Source organism: Balearica regulorum, chromosome 1 (assembly GCF_011004875.1).
Source record: "Balearica regulorum gibbericeps isolate bBalReg1 chromosome 1, bBalReg1.pri, whole genome shotgun sequence".
Taxonomy (NCBI): Eukaryota; Metazoa; Chordata; class Aves; order Gruiformes; family Gruidae; genus Balearica; species Balearica regulorum.
Genome location: NC_046184.1, coordinates 16,055,258 through 16,076,523, shown reverse-complemented (window position 1 = coordinate 16,076,523; position 21,266 = coordinate 16,055,258). Strand labels below are relative to the sequence as shown.

Sequence of the window (21,266 nt, the reverse complement as noted above, 5' to 3'; positions counted from 1 at the left end):
TTGATGTTTGCCTGGTAACTGTTCAGAAGATGAATTTATAATTCAAGTAACATTCTTGGTTTTGTTATGTACAAATATACTCCTAGAAAATCTATTGTATCTGGAAAAAAGTCTCTCATGAAATACCTTACTGACTGCAATAGCAACAAATACATATGCTAAATCTTATTCTAGCTATATTGTACTCCATGTATGTGCAGATGTATGGTATTTTGGCAAAACACAAAAAATTAGTTTTCCATGAGAGTTCCTTTTGGGTTAGGTATTTAGTCTGTGAAAGCCACTGTTGTTGTTACTGAACCACAAAACTTTGTGAAAAACCTTTGCTTTGCCCACAGATTTTTTTTCACATCTTTTGTTTTGTTCCTTCTCATTCATGGATAGGTCTCACTTACAAGCTATTACAGCAGTTAGTAGGAATGATAGATCTTCCTCATTATTGTTGTGATGTTTTACAACAGCAGTGCTCACGTTCACCTCTTGTTTTGTGATGATACAGTCATTGCAAATAGTGTTCCTTTCCCATTTGCTTTTTTCCTTATGCATGTTTTCGTCACACTGGTAAATACAACCTAGTGCACAAAGTATCACTGATATTTATAATAATTTACTAATGTGGGAAGCTGTCTTTTTTTCCTACTTCTCCCTTCTTCCTTCTCTGTTTATTTGTGACAGGGATTTATGAAAAATATCTTGAAATAAGATTTGGAAGAAAACCATGGCACAGGGCAGCAATAGGTTGTCATCAGTTATTGTGCTTTTTTTCCCCCTACTAATTGAGTTTAAATTGAGTTTAATTTGGTAAAATCTCACAACAGATTGTGAGAGATCCTAGTACAGTTGAAAGTAAAGCTGTGCTAATATTGCTCTGTTAATAACAGTCTGACATAGCCAGAATGACAGATTTTACAGCAATAATGTTGTTTCAGCAGTGACATTGATTTGTTTATCAGATGTGGTATCAAGTTAAACTGTTGCAAGATAGGGTAGGAAGTTAGAGATCATAGCAGGGTAACAGAAACCAAAAGTGTATTTCCAAAAAACCCAGCTTGGAAAGGAAACAAGGGCGTGCTGTTTGCCAACAGCTTTGTGCCGTCAGCCTGCCCGCCTGCTTGCCTGGCTGCGCAGTGTCAGGAATCGGAATGAGGATATAGAAATGCTTATATTCAAAGGATATAATTAATTCAAACTATAAAAAACCCCTATGTTTTAATAATTTCAGGTTCTGTAGCTACCACAGAACTTTCACTGTAAATCCTGGTTTTTCATTTTAACTGAATTTCTTTTCATTGTGTGAGAATTTCTTTGTAAAACAGGAAAACAGCTGATACAGAGATCTATAAAGTAAATACACAGGAAGATATTTCTTCCATTCCAGCTCAGTTTATAATAATCACTGAAGTGTAATTTTAGGAAAGAACATAAAGATGTCTAATGATATTTTTCCTTCAATCTATTACTCTACAAATATAATTAAATTGAGATAAAGAAGCAGTAATTGAAAACATACCATGGTAGTGAAACACATTTGAAGCATCAAGAGAAACTGAAGTTATCTGACCAATACTGATTTGAGAGAAAATTCAATAGCATTTTTTAAAATTTATCACTGAAAACAGACATCTAATAACATTTTCTTTTCCGAGCTGTTCTTGGAATGCATGTTCTCTGTATGTACTTTGTACTCGGTAAAATGTATAATTTAGGAAAAGAGGTAGTAGAATAATGCACGCTCTTGATTTGTCTATTATTCTGTGTACAATTTGTTAAATCAAAAGCCTTTTCTTGAGTTGCTGTTCGTGTCATTCTCCCCTCTCCTCCCAGCAATTTTAGTAAAACCACATATTGCACTCGATGATTCAAAGATAAGTTATTCTTGTGTTTTTGTTTATTATAATCTAAAAAATAAGGTTATCATTCGTTCCATGGCAAGTGTGTGTTGCCCTCCACCTTTCTGTGGTCCTGATGGCCGCAGCTGCCTCACAACGGTTGCTTTCACCTTCTGCCCTTTTCCTCTCGACCTGTATTCTCTATCCTTCTTCTTTAACACTCATTGGATGTAAGTCAATTTTGCTTTTCGTATTAGTCAGTTATTATGTCTGGGGTTTTTTTCTTTTTTCTTTTTCTTTCTTTTTTAATTTTTTTTTCTTTTTTCAGAACCCCCTAGCAAAACAAAACCCAAACCCTGTGTTTAATTTTGCTTCTTGAATTGTACGAGTGTTCTGTGAAGTAGAAAGAAGAGAAGGTAATTACAGAGTCAGATTCTTCTGTTGACGTAAGACAAATAAATTCAGTGATATTACAGTAGAATGTGTGAAGTGGGAGTGGAATTTGGCTGTTATAAAGCTGGAAGGTTTTAAGACAGAAGCTGATTGTCCTTAGCTATACGTTGGAGGTATTTTGTTTGAACAATGAGGGAGGGAAGGGTAAGTTAGAGTAATCTATATTTTTTAATACTACATTGAAACTTTGCTAAAGAATGTTGTGTTCTCTCCTTTCAAAAGAGTTTAATGGCAATTGGTAACTAAAACACTTTCTTCAGAGGAAACAACCATATGTCTAAAATATTCAGCTGTCAAAGAATTCTGATGAATAGCACATACATTGATGTTGAAAAAGAACTATTATGTGCATTGCAATATGATATACATAACAGTTAACAGAGCAGAAAAGCTGCCCAGGTAAATCGCTCGTTATATCGCTCGTTGAATGTATTATTTTGTGTAAAAAGGATAGAAAAAAAAGTAAAAGGTGGTAGCAGGGAAGAGAAAGCATTTAGGTATGTTGTCCAGTTCAGGGATACTCTTATCAAAACCCCCCTCCATAAAATATAAAAAAGATGCTAATATTGAATTGCACTTTTGGTGTGTATGGATGTGTAATAATTATGTATTATGTACATGTGTGCATTCACGTAACAATGAAGGAAGAGAGGTGTATCGATCTAATATGTATCCGGATGCATATGTTTTTAATCTATTTAGAAATCACTGAAGTGATTCCTATTCCCCTGGCACTAATTAAGCAAACAGAACTTCTGACCATGCAGCAGTGCCTTGTAATCCGTAAAAATTGTTGCCAACTTGAAACTAGATATTTGTGATGTATTTACACATCTGTTTCACTTGTTTGTATTAGTGTGTTAAGGTGTGCTTCTTGAGTATTCTGATAGATGCTGGCACTGTACTCTGCTTTTTTGTATTTTTAGTGTGAGCTAGCCTCGTTTTACAACGTAAAATTGAATGGAAATGCATTTGAAGTTAGACGACAACATAGTCTGATACCGGCTAAGAGTTTGGGGACAGAGAATGTGTGGAAACCTGTGGTGGTTGCTTGTGTTTCTGTGATGTATTTGCTGGAATTAGTATTTTGAGAGTCCCGTACAATTCTGCTTGCCTTAGGCTGAGTGGTGTGAAATGTAATTGAACTAATGACTCACTGTGGTGAGATCATTTCTAAGAATGTAGTGGGCTTCTTATTGTACAATACTATGGCATATATTTGCCCTTTTTTCTCCGGTGAAGCTGTCTATTTTTGTGTTCTGTTTTAGTCTGTCTTGTCAAGCACCCACGGCACACCTTCATATCCCTTTAAAATCTTCTTCTGTATCTGTAGGATATACAGTGTTCTTCACTAGTTACTCTTTATTTTGTCTTGTTTGTGTTTAAATCTGTCATCTTTGTGGTACAAGTTATGCATGATTCTGTTTTACAATGACTTCTGCATGTATATAGGATTGCACATATTCTTACTTGTATTCTTCCCTGCTCTATGCAGAACTTTCTTCTGCAGACTTCAAAGTATATTCCAACGTGGTATAAGTCCTTTTTTTTTTTTTTTTTTTTTTTTTATTTAATGAAAGACGAAGAACAGTAAATGTAAAAATGAACTTGTTTATATTCTTAAAGGCAATCAATGACTGTGATCGACATAGGCTTTAAAACCTGACTTAATCTCTCTGACTAATTCCTAGGCTGCATTTTCTCTTTGTTATTAAGTACTGCTTCATTGAATCTGACTTTCTAATGAATGAGTTTTTAACACTAAACGTGTAGTTCTTGCTATTTATTTAATTTTAAAAAGTAAAGTCATGCTGTCAAGAAACCTTTCAAGACTGAAAGCTTTTCTTAAATACTTATTTCAGATAAGGACATGATGTAAGCTTATTCATATGTTATGGTCATGATTTCTTTTTTTTTGTCTTTCTAAATAAAATTAATAGTGTTTTTTAATTGATTTAAGAATGCTTTATTGGAAGATAAGTAATCAGTTAAATCATACTATACCATTAACCTTAGAGATCCCACTTTCTCCTTCTTCTAGTGTTCAGAATACAGAGGATAACTAGGCAGAGAAAGGAAGAAGTGTTACAAAAAAGAAAAAAACGATACTTCCTGCTTAGGTTTTTTTGAGCACATTTCTTTTCAGAAGAGTTTATTCCTGACAGAATGTTTTTTTGAAGTGATAAATTTGGAGCATATGGGATTTAAAAAAAAAAAAAAAAGCTTCTTGCATAAAACCATTAAGTTTACTTCCCCCCTATAACCTCTAAAATAAGATGAAGGATTTCAATTCTTGTAGGAAACTAGGGATAGCTTGGATAAAATCAACACTGTAAGTGGGCACAGTTGAATGCAGGTGTCATTTGGTTAGCCTTTAGAAAAAAGCCAGTGAAATTATGTTTGTATGTTACACAGTAATTTTAGATAATGAATTATTATCAGTTAGATAATAAAGCTTCTAGGTAGAATTTGAATGATTGTAAGGGGCTGGTCTTTGTGGAATATGGAGCTCTGTTCTGGTAAGCTAAGGCAAGAGCCTAAGTAAACTAAGGTACATTACAAGTACTGTTTTTTTTTTTAACCACAAAAACAGTTTTGGCAATACAAGTATAATTATTAATTTAATGATGTAATGGAAAATAGCTTTTTGCTCTCTTAAAACCACACTTTTGGTTTTTTATATGCAACTTCAGAAAAGTGCTTCAGAAATCCTCATTTTTTATGTAATACTTTAGTCAAACTAGCTCTCATATTCAAGGATATGTTCTGCTTTTTTTTATAGAAACCAATACTTTTTGAGAATTAGCCATTTAATTATACTGGTAGCTGGTGACACACCAAGCAGTTTATATAAAAAGACAAGTGAAATCATGCTCATTGGTTTTGCAGTTTTTTGTTTTGTTTCCCCCTCCCCCCATAACTGGTAATTAATAGCCACTGTTCACTGAAATTATGATTTTTTTTTAAAGCATGGGATAGTGCAAACCACTCAACAGACTTTTGTTTGTATGAATATCTTAATTCTTCCTTACAGTGCTATGGATAATGATGACTTCCTGAGGCTTCTTGATTCTCCATTGCAGGTATAAGATGAAATAGAAAAAGAGGATGTAGAATGAAGTGTACTATGGCTGTCCAGAAAATGCAGAAATAGGATGGCTAGCAGTATTGGTGACAGCTTGTGACAAAGCAATCAGTTCAGAACTGAACATCGTTGAAGGAGAAGTGAAGTCAAAATAATACAAAAGTTATTGAGGACAAGAAAATTATCTTCTACTTTAGCTGTGGCACTTGACAGCTATATCTGTCTATGTAGATAGATGGTATGAATGCGGAATCTCTGTGTAAGAGGTCCCTATGTCACACTAGAGGTATAGCTAAATCCCTTCAGTGTGAAAATCTAAGCCTTTGCACAGGAATGGCTTGGCTCATTGGTTGTCTTTTAGTATCAAGCCCAATAACTTTCTTGTCTGTGTTTTTTGCCTTCATTTAGCCTGTCTTTCCCCCTTTATCCTTTCCACTCCTCCTGTGTAGTTATTTAAAATTGTGTATTTTCTTTGTAGAAACTGTAGGTCTGAGATTTGTATACACAAGACTCTTTACTTTTCTAAAAGTACTGTCAATTTTTGGACCAACATGATTCCCCCCCACCCCCCAATCAAAATTAACTGATTCTGAAGGACATCATGTAAATGGCTTTATCTACACATGCATGGTAATTGCATGCTGGAGAAATTTGAAATAAGTAGCTATCTAAATAGGAGGTCAAAGGTTGTGTCCAAGTTGTAGCTGTATAGCATTCAGAATATCTCTGATCAATATTGTTTATGAATTAAATTTTAAAATACCATATCATACGAAATGTTGAATTTGTGCTTTAGAAAAGTATTCCTGAGTGGAATTTTTTTTAAAAAATTCTTTTATATTTACAGAGAAACTGAGCCATACAAATATTTTTAAAAGTTTGCACTTCTTTAAGGCTATTTATTTTCTAAAAAAGAGGACTTGAATATTTTTGACAAATATACACATGGTGTTACGCTAACAAACGGCCATGCAACATATATCTTACATAATGAAGAAATTGAATATACAAGACTTACTCTATTTAACATATATATTGAAAATTTACAGTCTCGCCAGTAGTTAAAAAAAGTTTTTCTTATTTGGCAGTATTTTTCTACAATTTGTTGAAATATTCCACTTGATGTGTTTTGGTGAATACTGAAACCTAGTCAGTGACAACCTGAGGTACTAAACATTTCTGCCTTACTTCGTTGTCTTCAAAGGTAATCTTTTTGTTCCTTTTAGGCTCTATCCATGAGTTGTGTATTACAGCGTTGTTTGGCATGGGATCTGCTTCCACTATTGAAACAACTCGCTTTTTCATCTTACTTTTCAGAACTTTCTGAAACTTTTGCCTCGTGAATGCATAAAGTAGAGGGTGAAATATAGTTGTTCCATATGCCATTACTAGAAAACATAATCGCAACTTTACCAAAAGGTCACTTGGGCCCAAACATAAGATGGTGGTGTTTAAAACAGAGATGGGTGTCCAGCAGAGGAGGAATGTTGAGATAATCAAGAGGGACATTCTGAAGACTCTCTTTTGACGTTCTCGTCGCTCCCGGTGCCGTTTTACAGCTCGGCGCAGAGCAATTATGACAGACACAGAAGTCCTTACGCCAAAGACGACGTTTCTTCCTCCACTGCTGTGGGACACATCTGTAGTCTCGTGCTGAGTAGTCAAAGAAATAGTTTTTTTCTTTCTAGCTTTCTTCTTTTGTCCCGTTGTAAATCTTGTACCAATCCGAATATTTAGAGCCTGGAGTATTTTGGTGTATGTAATTAGCATTACTATAACAGTGAAGAAAAAGATTGGAATCTGAACGAGAAGGTGGTAGTACATTCCTAGCTCAGTGTGGTACTCGTTTGTACTTACGCACAAAAGTGTCTTATTTTCCCAAGTACTTGCGCTTCGAAGACTGAAAAAGTTGACTTCAATGAAAGGAATCAGGAAGGAAAAAAGTGAAATGATCCATATTGATGTCATTAATATCACAGCCCTTCCCATGGTCAGAATTCGATTGGCAGGTTTTACAGAGATGTCGTATCGGTCCAGAGTGATAGCAAAGACGTTGATTGCAGTTGAAACGCTTGCAAAGGAGACACAAGCCTCGTGGAAGCAGCAGATGAGAGCAGTGTTACTCTCCAGTGAAAGCAGAAGGATAACTATAGTTAGAGGAATACATCCCACACAAATTATTACATCAAGTACATGAAGGTTCATTGTAATTATGTTACTGACAGAATTGATTAAGTTGGATTTCATACAGTAAAGTACCAGCACGGTGAGGTTGCTGCCAAGTCCCAAAACAATTTCTAACATCAAAAATCCAGTGAGAGAAACTTGAAAGCTTAATGGATATGACAGTGGTCGGTACATGTTGGTGTCGATGTCATCAATGGCATCTTGAACTGTAATATTAGATTCAGACTGCATGTTGACTTCCAGAATGGGGGAGAAACACATTCTTTTGTTGCAGCTGTTTTTTCTCCTGAAAGATGAAATAAAATATGGAACTATTTGATTTCTTTTTCTAACACTTATTGTAGATAAATGCTGGGAAAGGAGGAGGGAGGAAAAGCATCCATTCTTATCAAACTCTTGATTTACTGTATTTTTAGAGCTTTGGTTGGCATGGACTCAAAAGCCCGAGGATGTAGAATAAGGTCTTTCCTTTTTAAAGGAAAGCAGGATTTGTTTAAAAAAAAAAAAAAAAAGTGAAAAGCTTCCACTTAGGGAGACATGGCTTTATTTATAGTGATGTGTTTTTTACAAAGGGCCCATTTGTTGAATAAACTATACTTGTGCATTGCCTTTGTATTGTGTTGAGGGTCATTTTAGAAGAATGTTAAGTATTAACAAATTAGTACTCAAGATCATTTTAAAAAGGCTCTTGGAGAAAAAGAAAGCAATAGGAACGTGGAGCACTGTTGCTTATGTGTCATAAAAAGGACACGAATTATTTATGGCAATTTAGCAGCCTCTTTCTTATGAAGAGTTTGCAATAATGTCAGCTGAAACTTGAAGTTCTGTAATTCAGCAGATTTTTACAGAGTTTGAAGACTCCTATTTACTTTTAGCTTGTGTGCAGCTACATGTATGAAACTTACTACAACGATTTTATATAAGTATATATAATTTCAAATGCAAAACTTATTTGAGTTTGGGGGGATGGAGTTTATTATAAAAATGTTCTTCTTCTGATTTGAATATTCAATTTCTTCAAGAAATCAGTGCCTACATGGTATAGAAGAGTATTTAATTTTATTCCAGAACAGATTTAAGGGAGTAATTTTAGAAAATAATACTTTAAAAGAAAATTATCTCTTTTTTTTTAAATTTTATACAAACTGCAATTAAATCCAACAGATTTATATACATAGCATGTTTTCTTAGGAATAAGTAGGTTCAAAAAAAGCATTTATTGCATCTAGGAGATTTTTTTATTTTGTGGCTCATCTGCTTTGTTTTACACATGCTGATAGGTTGTAAAAGTGGCATCTGCATGTAATACCTGATGTTTGTGTTATTTATATTGTCAGCCAGCTCTTGAGTTTGTAATGAAATGAATAAATAAAAGAGAGGTTATTCAATTTCTTATTATGATACTCTAGGTTTTTGGGGTTTTTTTTTAGGTAGCTTGAAATTTAAGAGGGGATGTACTTGGCATGAAAATAAATTTAAATGCGGACCTTTGTTCCATTCTGAATACATTAAAAATGGATAGCACTAAGGTGAACAAAAATGAACTCTTTGTAAATGAAAGTATGAATTAAGCACACTTGGGATACAATATGCAAATGCATTTCATCTGCAGTTCTGAAAAGCCTCAATTGCACAATACTATTAATTGCAAATTGTATGATGAAAATTCTTGGTATGCTTCAACAGTTATTTCACATGTGCCTCTTCAATACAAAAGATGTAAATTAGAACGTATTAGTCTCAGGTGTGAAATGAAACAAGAAATATTTCAACAGCTTTGTTTAATTTCTAGTTTAGGCAACCTCGATTAGGTTTATATTAACCCTCAGGAATACGATTTCCACTGTGTACGCTGTCCTGGCTGTGAATGGATTTCAAGAAACCGTTCTAAATGCATTACTGGATAAATGGAGTTCTTTCGTATTAGCAAAAGCCAGGAGGAAATCAAAAGCTGATCTGCTAAAACAAATGATGATCTTAACTCTTAACGTTATGCCAACTGAAATTCTGTCAAAACAGAAAACTTCAGATGTGAGAAGTCTTATGAATAGCATAAACATCACCTCCTTGTTGCAGGGATTAGATTTCAGTTAAATAAAAGCAGCAATGTCAAGGCAGGGAGCTAACGTACCCGGTGCATCGCCTCTCTGGACAGTGCCTGTTCCCTTGCAAATGCTGAGCAGAGGTGGGGTGCATGCGACTGCTGACCTACCTGTTCTCTGTGCCTCAAGGGCCTTTCAGATCATTGCAGCAGCTTGTCAGAAATTGATACATGGTGTCACTGACAGATATTTGACATGCACTGTAACCTGGAAACCAAGTGGTAGCTGGGCTCTTATTTCATTCCTTGCAGGTTTTTTTTTCTTTTTTTTGTTCCAGCGCTTCAGCAGCAAAAAATTCTGATTAAACATGGGGACTTCTTAATTGCATGAGATACTTCTACAGACCAGTGCATATTCTGTGTGTCTGTTCTGAGTTTCAAGCCAGCAATAACAAATAAACCTTCTTTTAAGTGATGTTAATTTCTTTCCCCTGTTGCATTTTGTAGCAGCCTGTCTTTATTTTCCAGGTTTAAAAAAAAATAATTTCTGATCTCTGTGTTCAGAGTGTATGTAGACATCCTTTAGTTTACGGTTGCGTATTTCTTTCTGTAATATTCCTGCTCATTACTTTTGAGTGATGGCTTAGTCAAAGAAGTTGCTATACATCATAAAATCCAGTTCATGTGCTTTGAGAGTAACCATGAGTTACCTAATTTGGTTTATTTTCATTTAAGGAGAATACATAACAGACCATAAAATTGAGAGAAAAATATCCATTAGTCATTATGACAAATAAGTTATTTAATGAGTAGTATAGAAAAAGCTTGGTTAAACCCTTATTCAGCTTGCTGGTGAAGTATGCATATTCTCCTTTTGGGAATTCATGTTTCATTGTTTCTTCATGCATCAGTAGTTTCCACAATTCTGGTTTTAAATTATAAATCCCTCTTTAAGAAATGCTCACCATTTTAAGAATCAATCATTGCACTCTTCTTTTAATAAAATCTGAGCAGATGTGTTAGTCTTCCATGTATATTGTTGAAGTGTCGTGCACGTAAATGGTAATACAAGTGTGTTCCATGTTTTGTTTCTAATTCCTTTATGTCTTAAGAATACATTTTAGTGATGCATCCTGCTGCTTGTAGGTCATACAGCTAGAAAGATACCCGGTCAACTGCATTCTTCATATTGTCAGTTGTAAAACTGATTTAGTTGCTGCATGCCCTTGTGAAGGGGAGGAAAAAAAAGGTTAAAAGTAGGGCTTATAATTTCCAAATAAAATAATGCAAGAATATATTTTCTAATATCACTTATTTCATGAATAAAAGATCTCTAAAAAGGATCTTATAGATTACCTAGAAAATCAGTTAGTGTGCTCACTATTTGCTAGTAAAACTGTGTCATTCTTCTGTCAATTTACATGAATTTAGTTTTTTGAACAAGTTTCCTGTTCTCCAAATAGTGCAGGTTACAAAAAAACCCCGACTAGAAGCAATAACTGTTGGATGTAGAGCGTCTGTGACTAGAGCTAGAAAATGTAGTTTTAGAGCTCTTGTGAGCAGGTAGTTTATACATGCAACTCTCTTGTCTTCTGATAAGAAATTGAGCAGAATCAATGAGCTTTATAGGAAATATGGTTTTGTTTAATTTGTACCCTGTTGTATTTCCTTTCTTGAAATAAATGTTTAGCAAATCTGTGTTTTTAATAAACAGCTTGAATGTACAGATTAATGAAAGAAATAAGTTTAAAAAAAAAAACAACAAAAAAGGGGGATTTCTTGAGCAATCAGAGATTAGTCATATTAGCCAACCTTCAGAAAGCAATAAGTATACACTAATTACAGACTATCTGATCCTGCAAAGAGTAACTGAATAAATCTGTAACGTATTTAACTGCCAATATTTGGAAAGACTGCCGAGGGAGGAAAAAAAATATTCCCGGTTGCATTATGTGATTTCTTTCCCCAGTACTGTATTAGCTTAAACTGTACTGTCTTTATGTTGTACGAACAAAACAGGTTCTTAATATTCTACAAGACTTTCATACAAAATAACATTTTTCTACCATTGTGTTTTTAACGGGGAGGGGGAAATAGCATTGGAATATTTCCTGGTCTCAAATATAACAAGATACTAGCGCTTAATGTAAGTTGAATCTGATCTCTTCCCTTTTTTCTCCGATTTTTTTTGTTAAATGTTGCTTATTCTGCATACCATAATAAGGAACAGATCTTACCTCCACTAAAGATTTGATAAATTCTCGATGCAGGTGAAGCAGTTCCAGGTTGGAGGGATTCATTTTGTTCACTTGTTAGCAGAGTAGAAGGGAAAGAGGGTAATAAGCATATCTTCAAAAAATGACCTTAATGAAAATTTGTGCCTGTACTGTGCCATTGTTTCAGCATACTGCTAATGTATACAACTGCTTTAGTTCTGGTTTACAGGCTGCTGCAGTCTCCCACTCTTCCTACTGTAGAATCAATAAGCATCTGAAAATACATAATGAAAGTAATTTAACATACTGAAGGCTTCTTGTCTCCAGAGACACCACTGAGATTGAAGCTTTCTAAAAAAGAAAAGCAGTGCTTCTGAGAGGAAAGCTTGCGATGGGCAGCTTTTGCAGAATGACAGCCTACCTTGTCGCTTCTCCTCACTGCAGAGAGATGCAGTGCATTCACTAATTGTGATTGGTCAGTGATGTTGGGCTTCACTTGTGCTTCATATAGGGGATTGATGCCCCCCTCCCCCCATTTATATAAGGATTCTTTTCTAAAAGGACTAAATTTACAAATGATTTATGAATTCTGGAATATATTAAGGCTATGCCAGTTTTATTTTTACCTTTTCACTCTTTACTTTGTGTACGTTGGAAACCACATGACACTGAAAAAAACCTGGGGTTAAATGGTTATTACTTAAAAAGCTTCCAACAATCTATATTTGAATTTGCCTACTTTCCGTTTGTGATTTTTTTGGTTTTTTTTTTTTTTTTTTTTTTCCCTAAGAACATCTTTGAAATAAAACTGCCTCTTTGAGCCATGCTGAATTTCACCTGGTATGTTTATATGCAAGTGAAAATTTAGGTCTTGTCCTGAATAAATTATATTCAGGACAAGTTGGTACCCACAAGTATATTAGGAAAATTTCTATTAGGATTCAGAGAGATTATTCAGACCCTTAAAATGGGTTAATAATTCAGTTGAATTCATGAATCGGAAAAGAATGATTTTATGATCCATCACCACGTACAATGTATGTGTAGTAGTGTAGGTAGTTAAATTTTGTTGAAACGTTAACTTCTATAAAAAATCTTGTATGTTCCACGTGAATTTTGCTAGAGACTTCACAGGTTTTTGTAAGGACGTCTTGCATGATGTTCTTGACCTTCACTTTGCAAGGGGCAGGGGCAGTCTTCATTTTCGCTTTTTTGTTTGGTAACTTATTTCTGAATCACAGCCACTGTGAATCACAACCACTTAATGAGGAGTAAGAGAAGTGTAGCACAATATCTGTTTTAATTAGTACCAATGCTGAAATAAACCTTGCAAATAAACTCAGAATACAGCCCAAAATAATATTTTTTAAAAATTGGTTTGCTGAAGCAAATAATTTAAGAATATCTGAGTATAAGATGTTCTGCTGGTAGTTTTTAATCTCAAATAAGTGTAGGGTGTGGGGCTTTTTTTTTTTCTTTCTTGATTTTAAAGATTTTTAAATTTTTTTGTTGTTGTTTTAAAGTTTCGTAAAGTATTAAATGTTAAAGCATGGTTCTCACATAAGCAGCTGAATTAAGATGGCAGTTTTGGTCAAATTTTGATGGAGTCCTCTGTTTTTAAGTTGTTAATACAATTATAAAATGCAGTTGTGTAACTCAGATGTCTGCATTTCTTTTCTTTGCTGTTTTCTCTCAGACAGCCATCCAATATATTATTTATCTTTAGGTAACAGCATACTTTATTTATTTTTTAAAATGGCTGCGTATTCGTCTAGCATGCTTCCTATTCCGTGCTCTTTTATATTCAGAAAATACCTAAATAAAGATTGCAGAAACTTTGAACAAAGCTCAGTCGGTACCAGCTGGCTATGCTGAGAGGCAACTGTTGGAGCTCTTTGAGCTGTCTCTGTGTCGTCTGCCTCCCAAGAGCTTCAAACCAGCGATACCAGCATAGCTCTTAACGGTGACGTGATAAAGAGGATTCCTGAAATGAAAGCATAAATACTAATATATTAAAGAGATTTACTTGCTTCACTTTCAGTATGACTTAGGATAAGTAGGGAAGCCTGTCTAAATTTAAACAGATGAATCTTCATCTCCCTTTCTAATTCTTCAGTGTGTGCCAGAACAAAGATGGAGATATTGGATGAGCTATAGTGTTAGAAAGAAAAAGATGTATACACGGAGGAAGATTGTAACGGGATTTTTGGATAGAGGGTGGATATGTGGTTCCACCGCAAGCAAAAGGGTCGCGAAAGACTTTCTATATTACAGGAAGCGATAATGGCAAAAGTTTTATCTGCAAAAAGTGTTTGAGAGGAATGATAAGGAGCTGAGTTGTGAACATATCAAGCTTAAGTTTTCTGGAGAGAGAATCAGGAGAAGCAGCAGTACCATATGGAGGCAATCAGGAGTAGGTGGATGGATAGACATGCTTACAAGCCATTGCTGTGCAGATGCTAGTTAAGATAGTGTGAACAGATGACATCATTCTCAAAGGGTAGATCGGGAAGAGTGGGCAAAAAGAGCCTTGTGCAGACACCCAGCATAGACAGAAAAAAGTGCTGTTTTTATACCTGTTTCTATATCAGTACAGAATGGAAGAGAAAGGTTTTGACTGGTATTTTGGGTTTTAGGGGCGTGAAAAGTGAGATGGAAGGGTAATGAGAGGGTAGAAATATCGGGGAACAGCAGGAATCTTAATCCAGGGGATTGGTGATGAAGGGTTTTAGGACTGAGAATGGCAACACAAGGGAGGGGGAGACCCAGAATGTGACAGAGAATAGAGCTGTGAAGGGGTGATGCCGCTGGGTCTGATGTGGGGAGAAAATAAATGCTTACTTCCCTTGTTCTCTGCATTATTCTTTTTCGGTTTCTGTGATTATCTCCCCTGAATGCTTCAGCAGTGCTTTCTGTTTCTTTCTTTGGGCTGCACAACTTGTCTCCTAGCTTGAATCTTGCTGCTCATTTAGTGGCTATTATTTGCTGCTTCTGGGTCTAAAAATGTCATTTTAATGTCATCTAAATTCTCATATTTGCAAGAGACTTGGGCTCCTAACTCATACAAAATTTTCAGTGACATATAATCTTTTTAGAGCTTAAGTCACTTTTGAAAATGAATATTGGGTGATTTTGGACATCTTGCCCTTGGATTGTTCTTCAGCATTATTTATGTGGTGCACCTGCACAATTCCAGCTGGGTACGTCCTCCTGTACTTTACACTTACCTACACTGGGCAGTGTGATGCCCAGTTCTAGGGTAGCTCTTCTGGACAGTTTATTGTTTGTATCTGTTCTAGCAACATGTGATCCATAACTAAAATGTGTTTCTGACCTCATTGCATCTTAGTTTCCTCAATAGTCTGTTGCAAAGAACTTTGTAAGACTGTTGTTGAAAATCCGGTAACTTTTATAGTATAAAGGAAAAAAGAGTGGTTAATAGCATTTTGTGTTTGGGAGTTGTACTGACGTGCCCTTGTTATGCTGGATTTGTCAAGGTGCTCTGTTTTACCCAATACTGAAATTATGGCTTGCTGGCCTGGATCATGCTGCAGAGTGATGTTATGTTGTGTTATGTTATGTTTTATGTTATGTTATATACTGACTCCCATCCTGTATGCAAGTTCTAGTTGTAAAGGGTTTTGTTGTTGTTTAAGAGTGATATGGTGAATAGATGACAAAAACTCTGGTAGAATTTGTATGTAAGTACCATTCTGACTCTGATGGTAATGCAGTCTTTTCTTTCTTTTGACACAAGTACTTTATTCTCATTTCATTCATCTGTTGAGAACAGTTCTAAGACTGTTATTCCTTTTCCGTAGTAAAGAGTGACATCCACAAAATTAATTCTCCATTCACTGTGCCTTCATGTTTATTTTCTTTTCTCCCTGATTATTGATTGCCATACAGCTTTCTTTGTTTTCTTATTGTTATAATGACTTATTTAAGTTGGGTTTTGGGGTCTTTTTTGCATTTCTAGCTTCCATTTTTCCCTTGCTGGAAAACATTCCTACACATGGGACATTGTTGATCTCAGTTTCTCTAGTTTAGAATTACCTCTACGGATTTAAAAAAATTTGGATTTTCTAGCTTAGTTATATATCATTTTATTGTGCTTCCTCTTGTATTTGCAAAGATGTACACCTTTGGAAGCAGCACAAAGACAAGTATTTTTAAATAGATAGAAAATATATTTAAACCATATATAAAATATTATAATGTTATATATATATTACATTTTTATATAGTTTATATATATCCATTTTCAAGATACAGAGTTAACGTTAGCATAGCAGCTTGAGTACGGAAAAATTACCTACTTATGCTATGAAATAAGAATGTCTTGGAAGATTCATTTGGTTTTGTGTAATTGTTATTTGTTCAGTAGAATTACATGTTAGTTCAACTATTAACCTTTTCAGCACTGGAAGTCCCTGTACTCATAAAGAAATGTGTAAGTTACAGAATGCCCTTTAGTAATTAATATTGAAACTGTATCTTGTTTTAGTTTTGCACAATGAGATGATACCAAAGAAAAATTACAGAACTGGTGCTGGTTATCACTCATATATAGAGAAGGTGTCCTTTTCATATCATAACAGTACATTTGGTTTAGTGATGTAGCTAAATCATGATCCTGGTGTGTTATTGCACAATTAGTTAAGCATTTTAGTAGAAAAGAAAAAAAAAAGGAATATTGGTTATCCTCAGGAGAGAACTGTGGCTGGTAAATTTAATAATAATTTGAATAATGTCAGCCTGACTTCAGCTTTTCTCCATGGAAGGGGTTTGTCCTCTAGTATAAACATTCACAATGAATGGTGCTGTATCTTGTAGTACTTATTGGCAAAATTTGAAATAGTGTAAATTTCAAGAAAATTTTTCAATTTTGTTTAAAAATTGCAATATTGCTGTGAATTTAGTTTCTCCTTCATTAAAATTGTACTTTGAGTACTCTGGGAATTTGAGAGATTTCTGCTTTTATAAAATAATCTTAGTTGTAAGTTCGCAATTGACACTGAATTTTAGTGAAGGTTTTCATTATTAGGGAGAGGCTTTTGGACTTCTGACATCATATCTTTTGTATTGCTTCAAACATACGAAGGAAAAAGCCACCTGCTCATGTTGTTTAAGCTTGTGAAAGTGTGCCTGAAAGAATGTTGATTCCGTAAGTTGGAAAGAGTTTAACACGATAGCTGAAGAGTGCTGAAGCTGGAGTGCTGACGCTGTGTGGCTGTAGAACGAGGAAGTAGTGCCTTCTGGTTTAAAGTCCCAGGTGGCTGCTTACCTTGCTTTCATCAAAATATTTTGTACATTGGAAGACATTTTCAATGTTATTCCCCGCTGCCTGGGTTGCTGCGTTGCCTAGCATCCCCAAGTCCTAGCTCATGACGGTGCTGTGCTAGGTGCATGGCAGAATGGCATCAATATAAACATTTCAGTAAGCTTTCTGTGTGGCTTATTACAGTGAATTGGGTTCAGAGGCAGATGAATAGAACACGCAGGGTTTAAACTTTAGGATCTGGCTCAGGATTCTCCATCAGATACCCTTGATGCTGTGGAAGCCGTGCCCGGCAAAGTATGCGAGGCGGGCAGCAGCAGGAGCAGCGCTAGCTACCCTGTTACAGTCCCCTGATGAAGGAGTTTTGTTACACACCTTCCTGCTGTAATATCGTTTAAGTGGAATTGCTAATTTAAAACAAAACAAAAAACCAAGATTTTCTCTGGAGTTGTTTATTTGACAGAGATCTTGGATAGACTTTGTTTCTGGTCATTTTAAAATAGGAAGGAAATACGACTTTCTCTTAATTAAGACAGTGTTCACATGGCATGCCTAGTAGCAAGCATTCTTCTAGCTGAAATTAAGAGACTAAAGTCTTATGATCTTAATTGCCCTGTAAGTAAAGTAAACATGAATAGGTATCACAACATAAATCATGTCCCTTGATCACCCACAGTGTAAGGGTTACCACCAGGCTGAGTTCATACCTTGCAGTCTTGCTCAGTTGCCGTCTTGGTTGATTTGGTTTAGAAGCCCTAAAAAAGCACGTGAAAAGGATCCAGTAGGCTTACGAGCTTTAAAATCGAAGTTCAGTGATCACACACAGTAACTCTGCATGTTTCCCTGTAACTGCAGTGACAGGAGCATACTTTGCCTTCTTCAGACAACAAAATAAAGTCTATGGGCAGAAGTTAGATTGCCCCTCTGAGTTGCGAATGACTGCGGCAAGTGGGTAAAACCATCCGTCAGGCCCCTGCGTTCAGTTCAAAGATAGGCAGTCATTAACACCAATCTGACAGTGGTGATAGTCCTCACATTAAGTTCTCAGAATCTGAAAAATTGTATGAAGTATGATGTGTTTTCTTGTCTGATTTTTTTAAATGATAAAGTACTCTGTCTTCCCCTCTTTGCCACCTTAGTTCTTGAGTTATTGTTTTTACAAAGTTGTTCAGGGAAACGGATGGAAAATCTGTTTATGTAGTGCCATAAAAAGACATGTGAGAGAAGTTTAATAAGCTATGGTGATAAATGCATAATAGTAAGGAAATTAAACTAAGCTAGTGCAGTGTGCTGGATTCACCATTTCCTCTGCTAAAAAGAATATTCCTTTGATTGATGTGCATGTTGATCTGAATTTAGATTTGTGTTGGTATCATCTTCAGTTTATTTTCTTTCTTCCTCTGTGATTTGGGTGCATGTTTCCATCATTTGTATCTGTAATATAGTTTAATTTTTTTGTTATTGATTGTTGAAAAATATTTCTCACTTTCTTAAGAGAATAAATGAAATAGAAATATAACACCCTTGATATTTCCTGTTTTTTTTTTAAAAAACATACATATTGTAGCTCTAGAGTCTAAAAGAAATACCTAAACGGTGTTTAAAATGCATGCATATACGTGTATATGAAGAACTAATTTTATCTATGAAGCTTTCAAATATCATGGATTTTTGTGCCTAAGCCATAGTTTCATTTTTTCCATCTCCTAAAGTATTTTTAACCTCACTGCATAACTGTTGAATTTGAAATCACTTATTGTAGTACTGAAGCAAACCAGAGCTTGTTTGAAAAATGCTTTGATTTGTTGTTTTTTGGGGGAAGACTGAGAGCAATAGTGTCATTGGTATGTCTGAGGAAGGGAATACTGTTTTGCTTTATATATGGCTGATGCCTGGAAGTGGCTTTGCAGTCATTAGGCTTGAAGCCTAGGTTTTATTTTACTAATAAAATCTTGAGAAATTGAAAGTGGTTGGTGGAGATATTTTTGTTACATCGATGGATGATGAGCAAATACATGTTTATGGAGAAAAAACTTGTCAAATTTCTCAGCAGCCTTCACTGATGATCTGCTTAATAAATTAAAACGCATAGGTAGAACAAGTTGCAGTGATAGGAGCTATAAAGTGTAGTTGGAGTGGGAAAGAGGAAGATTGTTATTTGCATTATTTACAGTACCTTTCAAAGTGAGAAACTTCAGTATTACTAGGTAGGTTAGCAACTCTGCAAATTGATACCTATGGTTAGGAGCTCCTGGAAGAAATGCGGAAGACAGAGTATAGCAACTGCTACAACCTATCAACAGGAAAACCATGTGAGTTATTACATACTGACTCTGCCCGTTACGGTGCTGTCTTTCTAAAAGAGAAATTGCAGTTCTGATACAAGGAGAGGTCTTTTCCAGTCCTTGTTCTTTCCATAGTAGATACAGTGCCCAGTGAGAAATTACTCCCCCTGAGAGACAGCTAAATATGGAGGGGAACATTATTTCTCTTATTAATCAAGCAAATTAGTTTTAATGTGAGGAAAGAATGGAAGGAAAGGAGAACCCGCCCTTTGAAAGTGGTTGCTATTTTAAGTCTGCCGGTGGTTGGGTTGGAAATGTTTTTCTTTAAGGTTGTTTTATGTTGTAGTACCTTTTCTGTTGTTTTGCTCTCTGAGGAGAAAGAAAAACTCAGCCAGCCCTACCCGTTCCCCCCAGGGTAATTTTTTCATATATTCTTTTTCATATATTCTTCGGAAATGTATTCTGTTCACCACCATCAAAAATTTCTAGGTGTCTGCCTGTTTATTGGGTGCTTGATAATACCCTGTTTAACACTCCCACTCTAAAATCTTTAAGCTGGCATTATCACAATAATCAATATGTACAGTGGTCTAGGGTAGAATATTTCAACAAGAATTTTCCAGTGGTGTTTGAATACATCTGTATGTAAGGACTGTATGGCTCTTTGGATTGTCATTAAATGCGTACCTTGATGAATATTACAGGCTGTGACGATAGCAAGTACTTAATACAGTTTGTGAGAGTATAAAAGCTGCTCTTGGTAATCCTGAAGCCTGTAGGCAAAGCAGCTATTACAGTGTACTTCAGGGCAATAAAGGTTGATATTAGTCACAGAAATTTTAGTTTGTATTCAGTACTCTTAATCTAACGCAAACTTATATGGACAGTTAGAGATAATGTGGATTAACACTTCAACTAAGGATTTTAGCTGCTTGTGTGATGTCCGTGACCACAATATCTGAGCATCTTGTATCTGCTTCATAGTTTCTCTTCACATTATTCTGTTTTGTAGGAAAACAGTTTGGTTACATGCTAGAAGCCTAGGGCAGATCTGGAAAGCCTGTCATGAATCTGTCCGGTCTCTATAATGCAAGACTAATTTCTTTTTGAAAAATGTGAGGACTATATAAATTCTCCACATTTATTCTCTTTGCAGATCTTTAAGCACAGATTTTTTTATGTATAACTGGACTTGACAAAGAAAGTTAAGCCACGGCAATGCTTTGGAGTAATAGTGAGCAAATTGAGGTTTGAGTGGGAAAATAGTTCATATATCTAAATCTTTCTCTGAGGACATTCGTTTTTTTTCCTGAAGTAAAGTAATGCATTGGCGAAGTCAGAATATAAATTATTTCTTGCACTAACCTTACTTCTGTCTAAATTGCTTTAAGCCCTCAACTGCTTTGGAAGGGAGAGAGCAAAACAAACCCTCAGAACATGCAAATAATTAATGAGATTTAAAAAAATATGTCGATGAAACGCTATAGAACTCTCTACTTCATCATCCAGCTTTTCAAAATTAAACAAAAACCCCACGCATCTCTAAGGAAACAGGCCTTGCAACATGCATAGAAGATTATTAAACACAGGACAAAAATATAGAACCACGTTTGGAGAATATTTCACCTGGATTTTGACATCTAGGAGATGTTGCTTCTAACATCAGCTAGGAAGTTAAATTAAGTGTAAAGATATTTGCTAAACAAAACCTATAATCGTATAGGACCTAACAGTTAAACAAATCAATATTACGAATAGAACAAATTGGATATAGTGCTTTTATGTACGGTACTTTGGGTTGTGCCCTACTGGAAAAACTTTTCGTTTATATCTTTGGTCTCTTGTATTTTGGTGCATTTCTCTTTCTCTTATTCTCCCCAATATAACCT

The 21,266-nt window shown here is 35.3% G+C and overlaps 3 protein-coding genes and 1 long non-coding RNA gene across 5 annotated transcripts in view; 2 read left to right on the top strand and 2 right to left on the bottom strand.

Moving 5' to 3' along the window:
- COG5 (component of oligomeric golgi complex 5) overlaps positions 1-21,266 on the top strand; it is a 190,224-nt gene that overhangs the window by 29,793 nt on the left and 139,165 nt on the right. The gene's annotated exons all lie outside the window — the stretch shown is intronic.
- The window catches only part of DUS4L (dihydrouridine synthase 4 like), a 117,643-nt gene that overhangs the window by 68,027 nt on the left and 28,350 nt on the right, over positions 1-21,266 (bottom strand). The window lies entirely within an intron of this gene.
- On the top strand, positions 4,862-8,942 carry LOC142599904 (uncharacterized). Its single transcript, XR_012833355.1, has 2 exons — positions 4,862-5,365; positions 6,594-8,942. It is a non-coding gene; the product is annotated as an uncharacterized LOC142599904 (long non-coding RNA).
- On the bottom strand, positions 6,236-12,274 carry GPR22 (G protein-coupled receptor 22). 2 transcript variants are annotated; one of them, XM_075741934.1, is made up of 3 exons: positions 12,233-12,274; positions 11,833-12,085; positions 6,236-7,840 (listed from the first exon to the last, which is right to left on the bottom strand). In XM_075741934.1, the coding sequence occupies exon 3, from the start codon at positions 7,813-7,815 to the stop codon at positions 6,514-6,516; it is 1,302 nt and encodes a 433-aa protein (XP_075598049.1). In that variant the 5' UTR covers positions 7,816-7,840; positions 11,833-12,085; positions 12,233-12,274; the 3' UTR covers positions 6,236-6,513. The 2 variants fall into 2 exon arrangements, with proteins under 2 accessions (XP_075598049.1, XP_075598055.1); XM_075741940.1 differs by lacking the exon at positions 12,233-12,274 and adding an exon at positions 9,767-10,820 and having other exon boundaries at positions 11,833-12,226.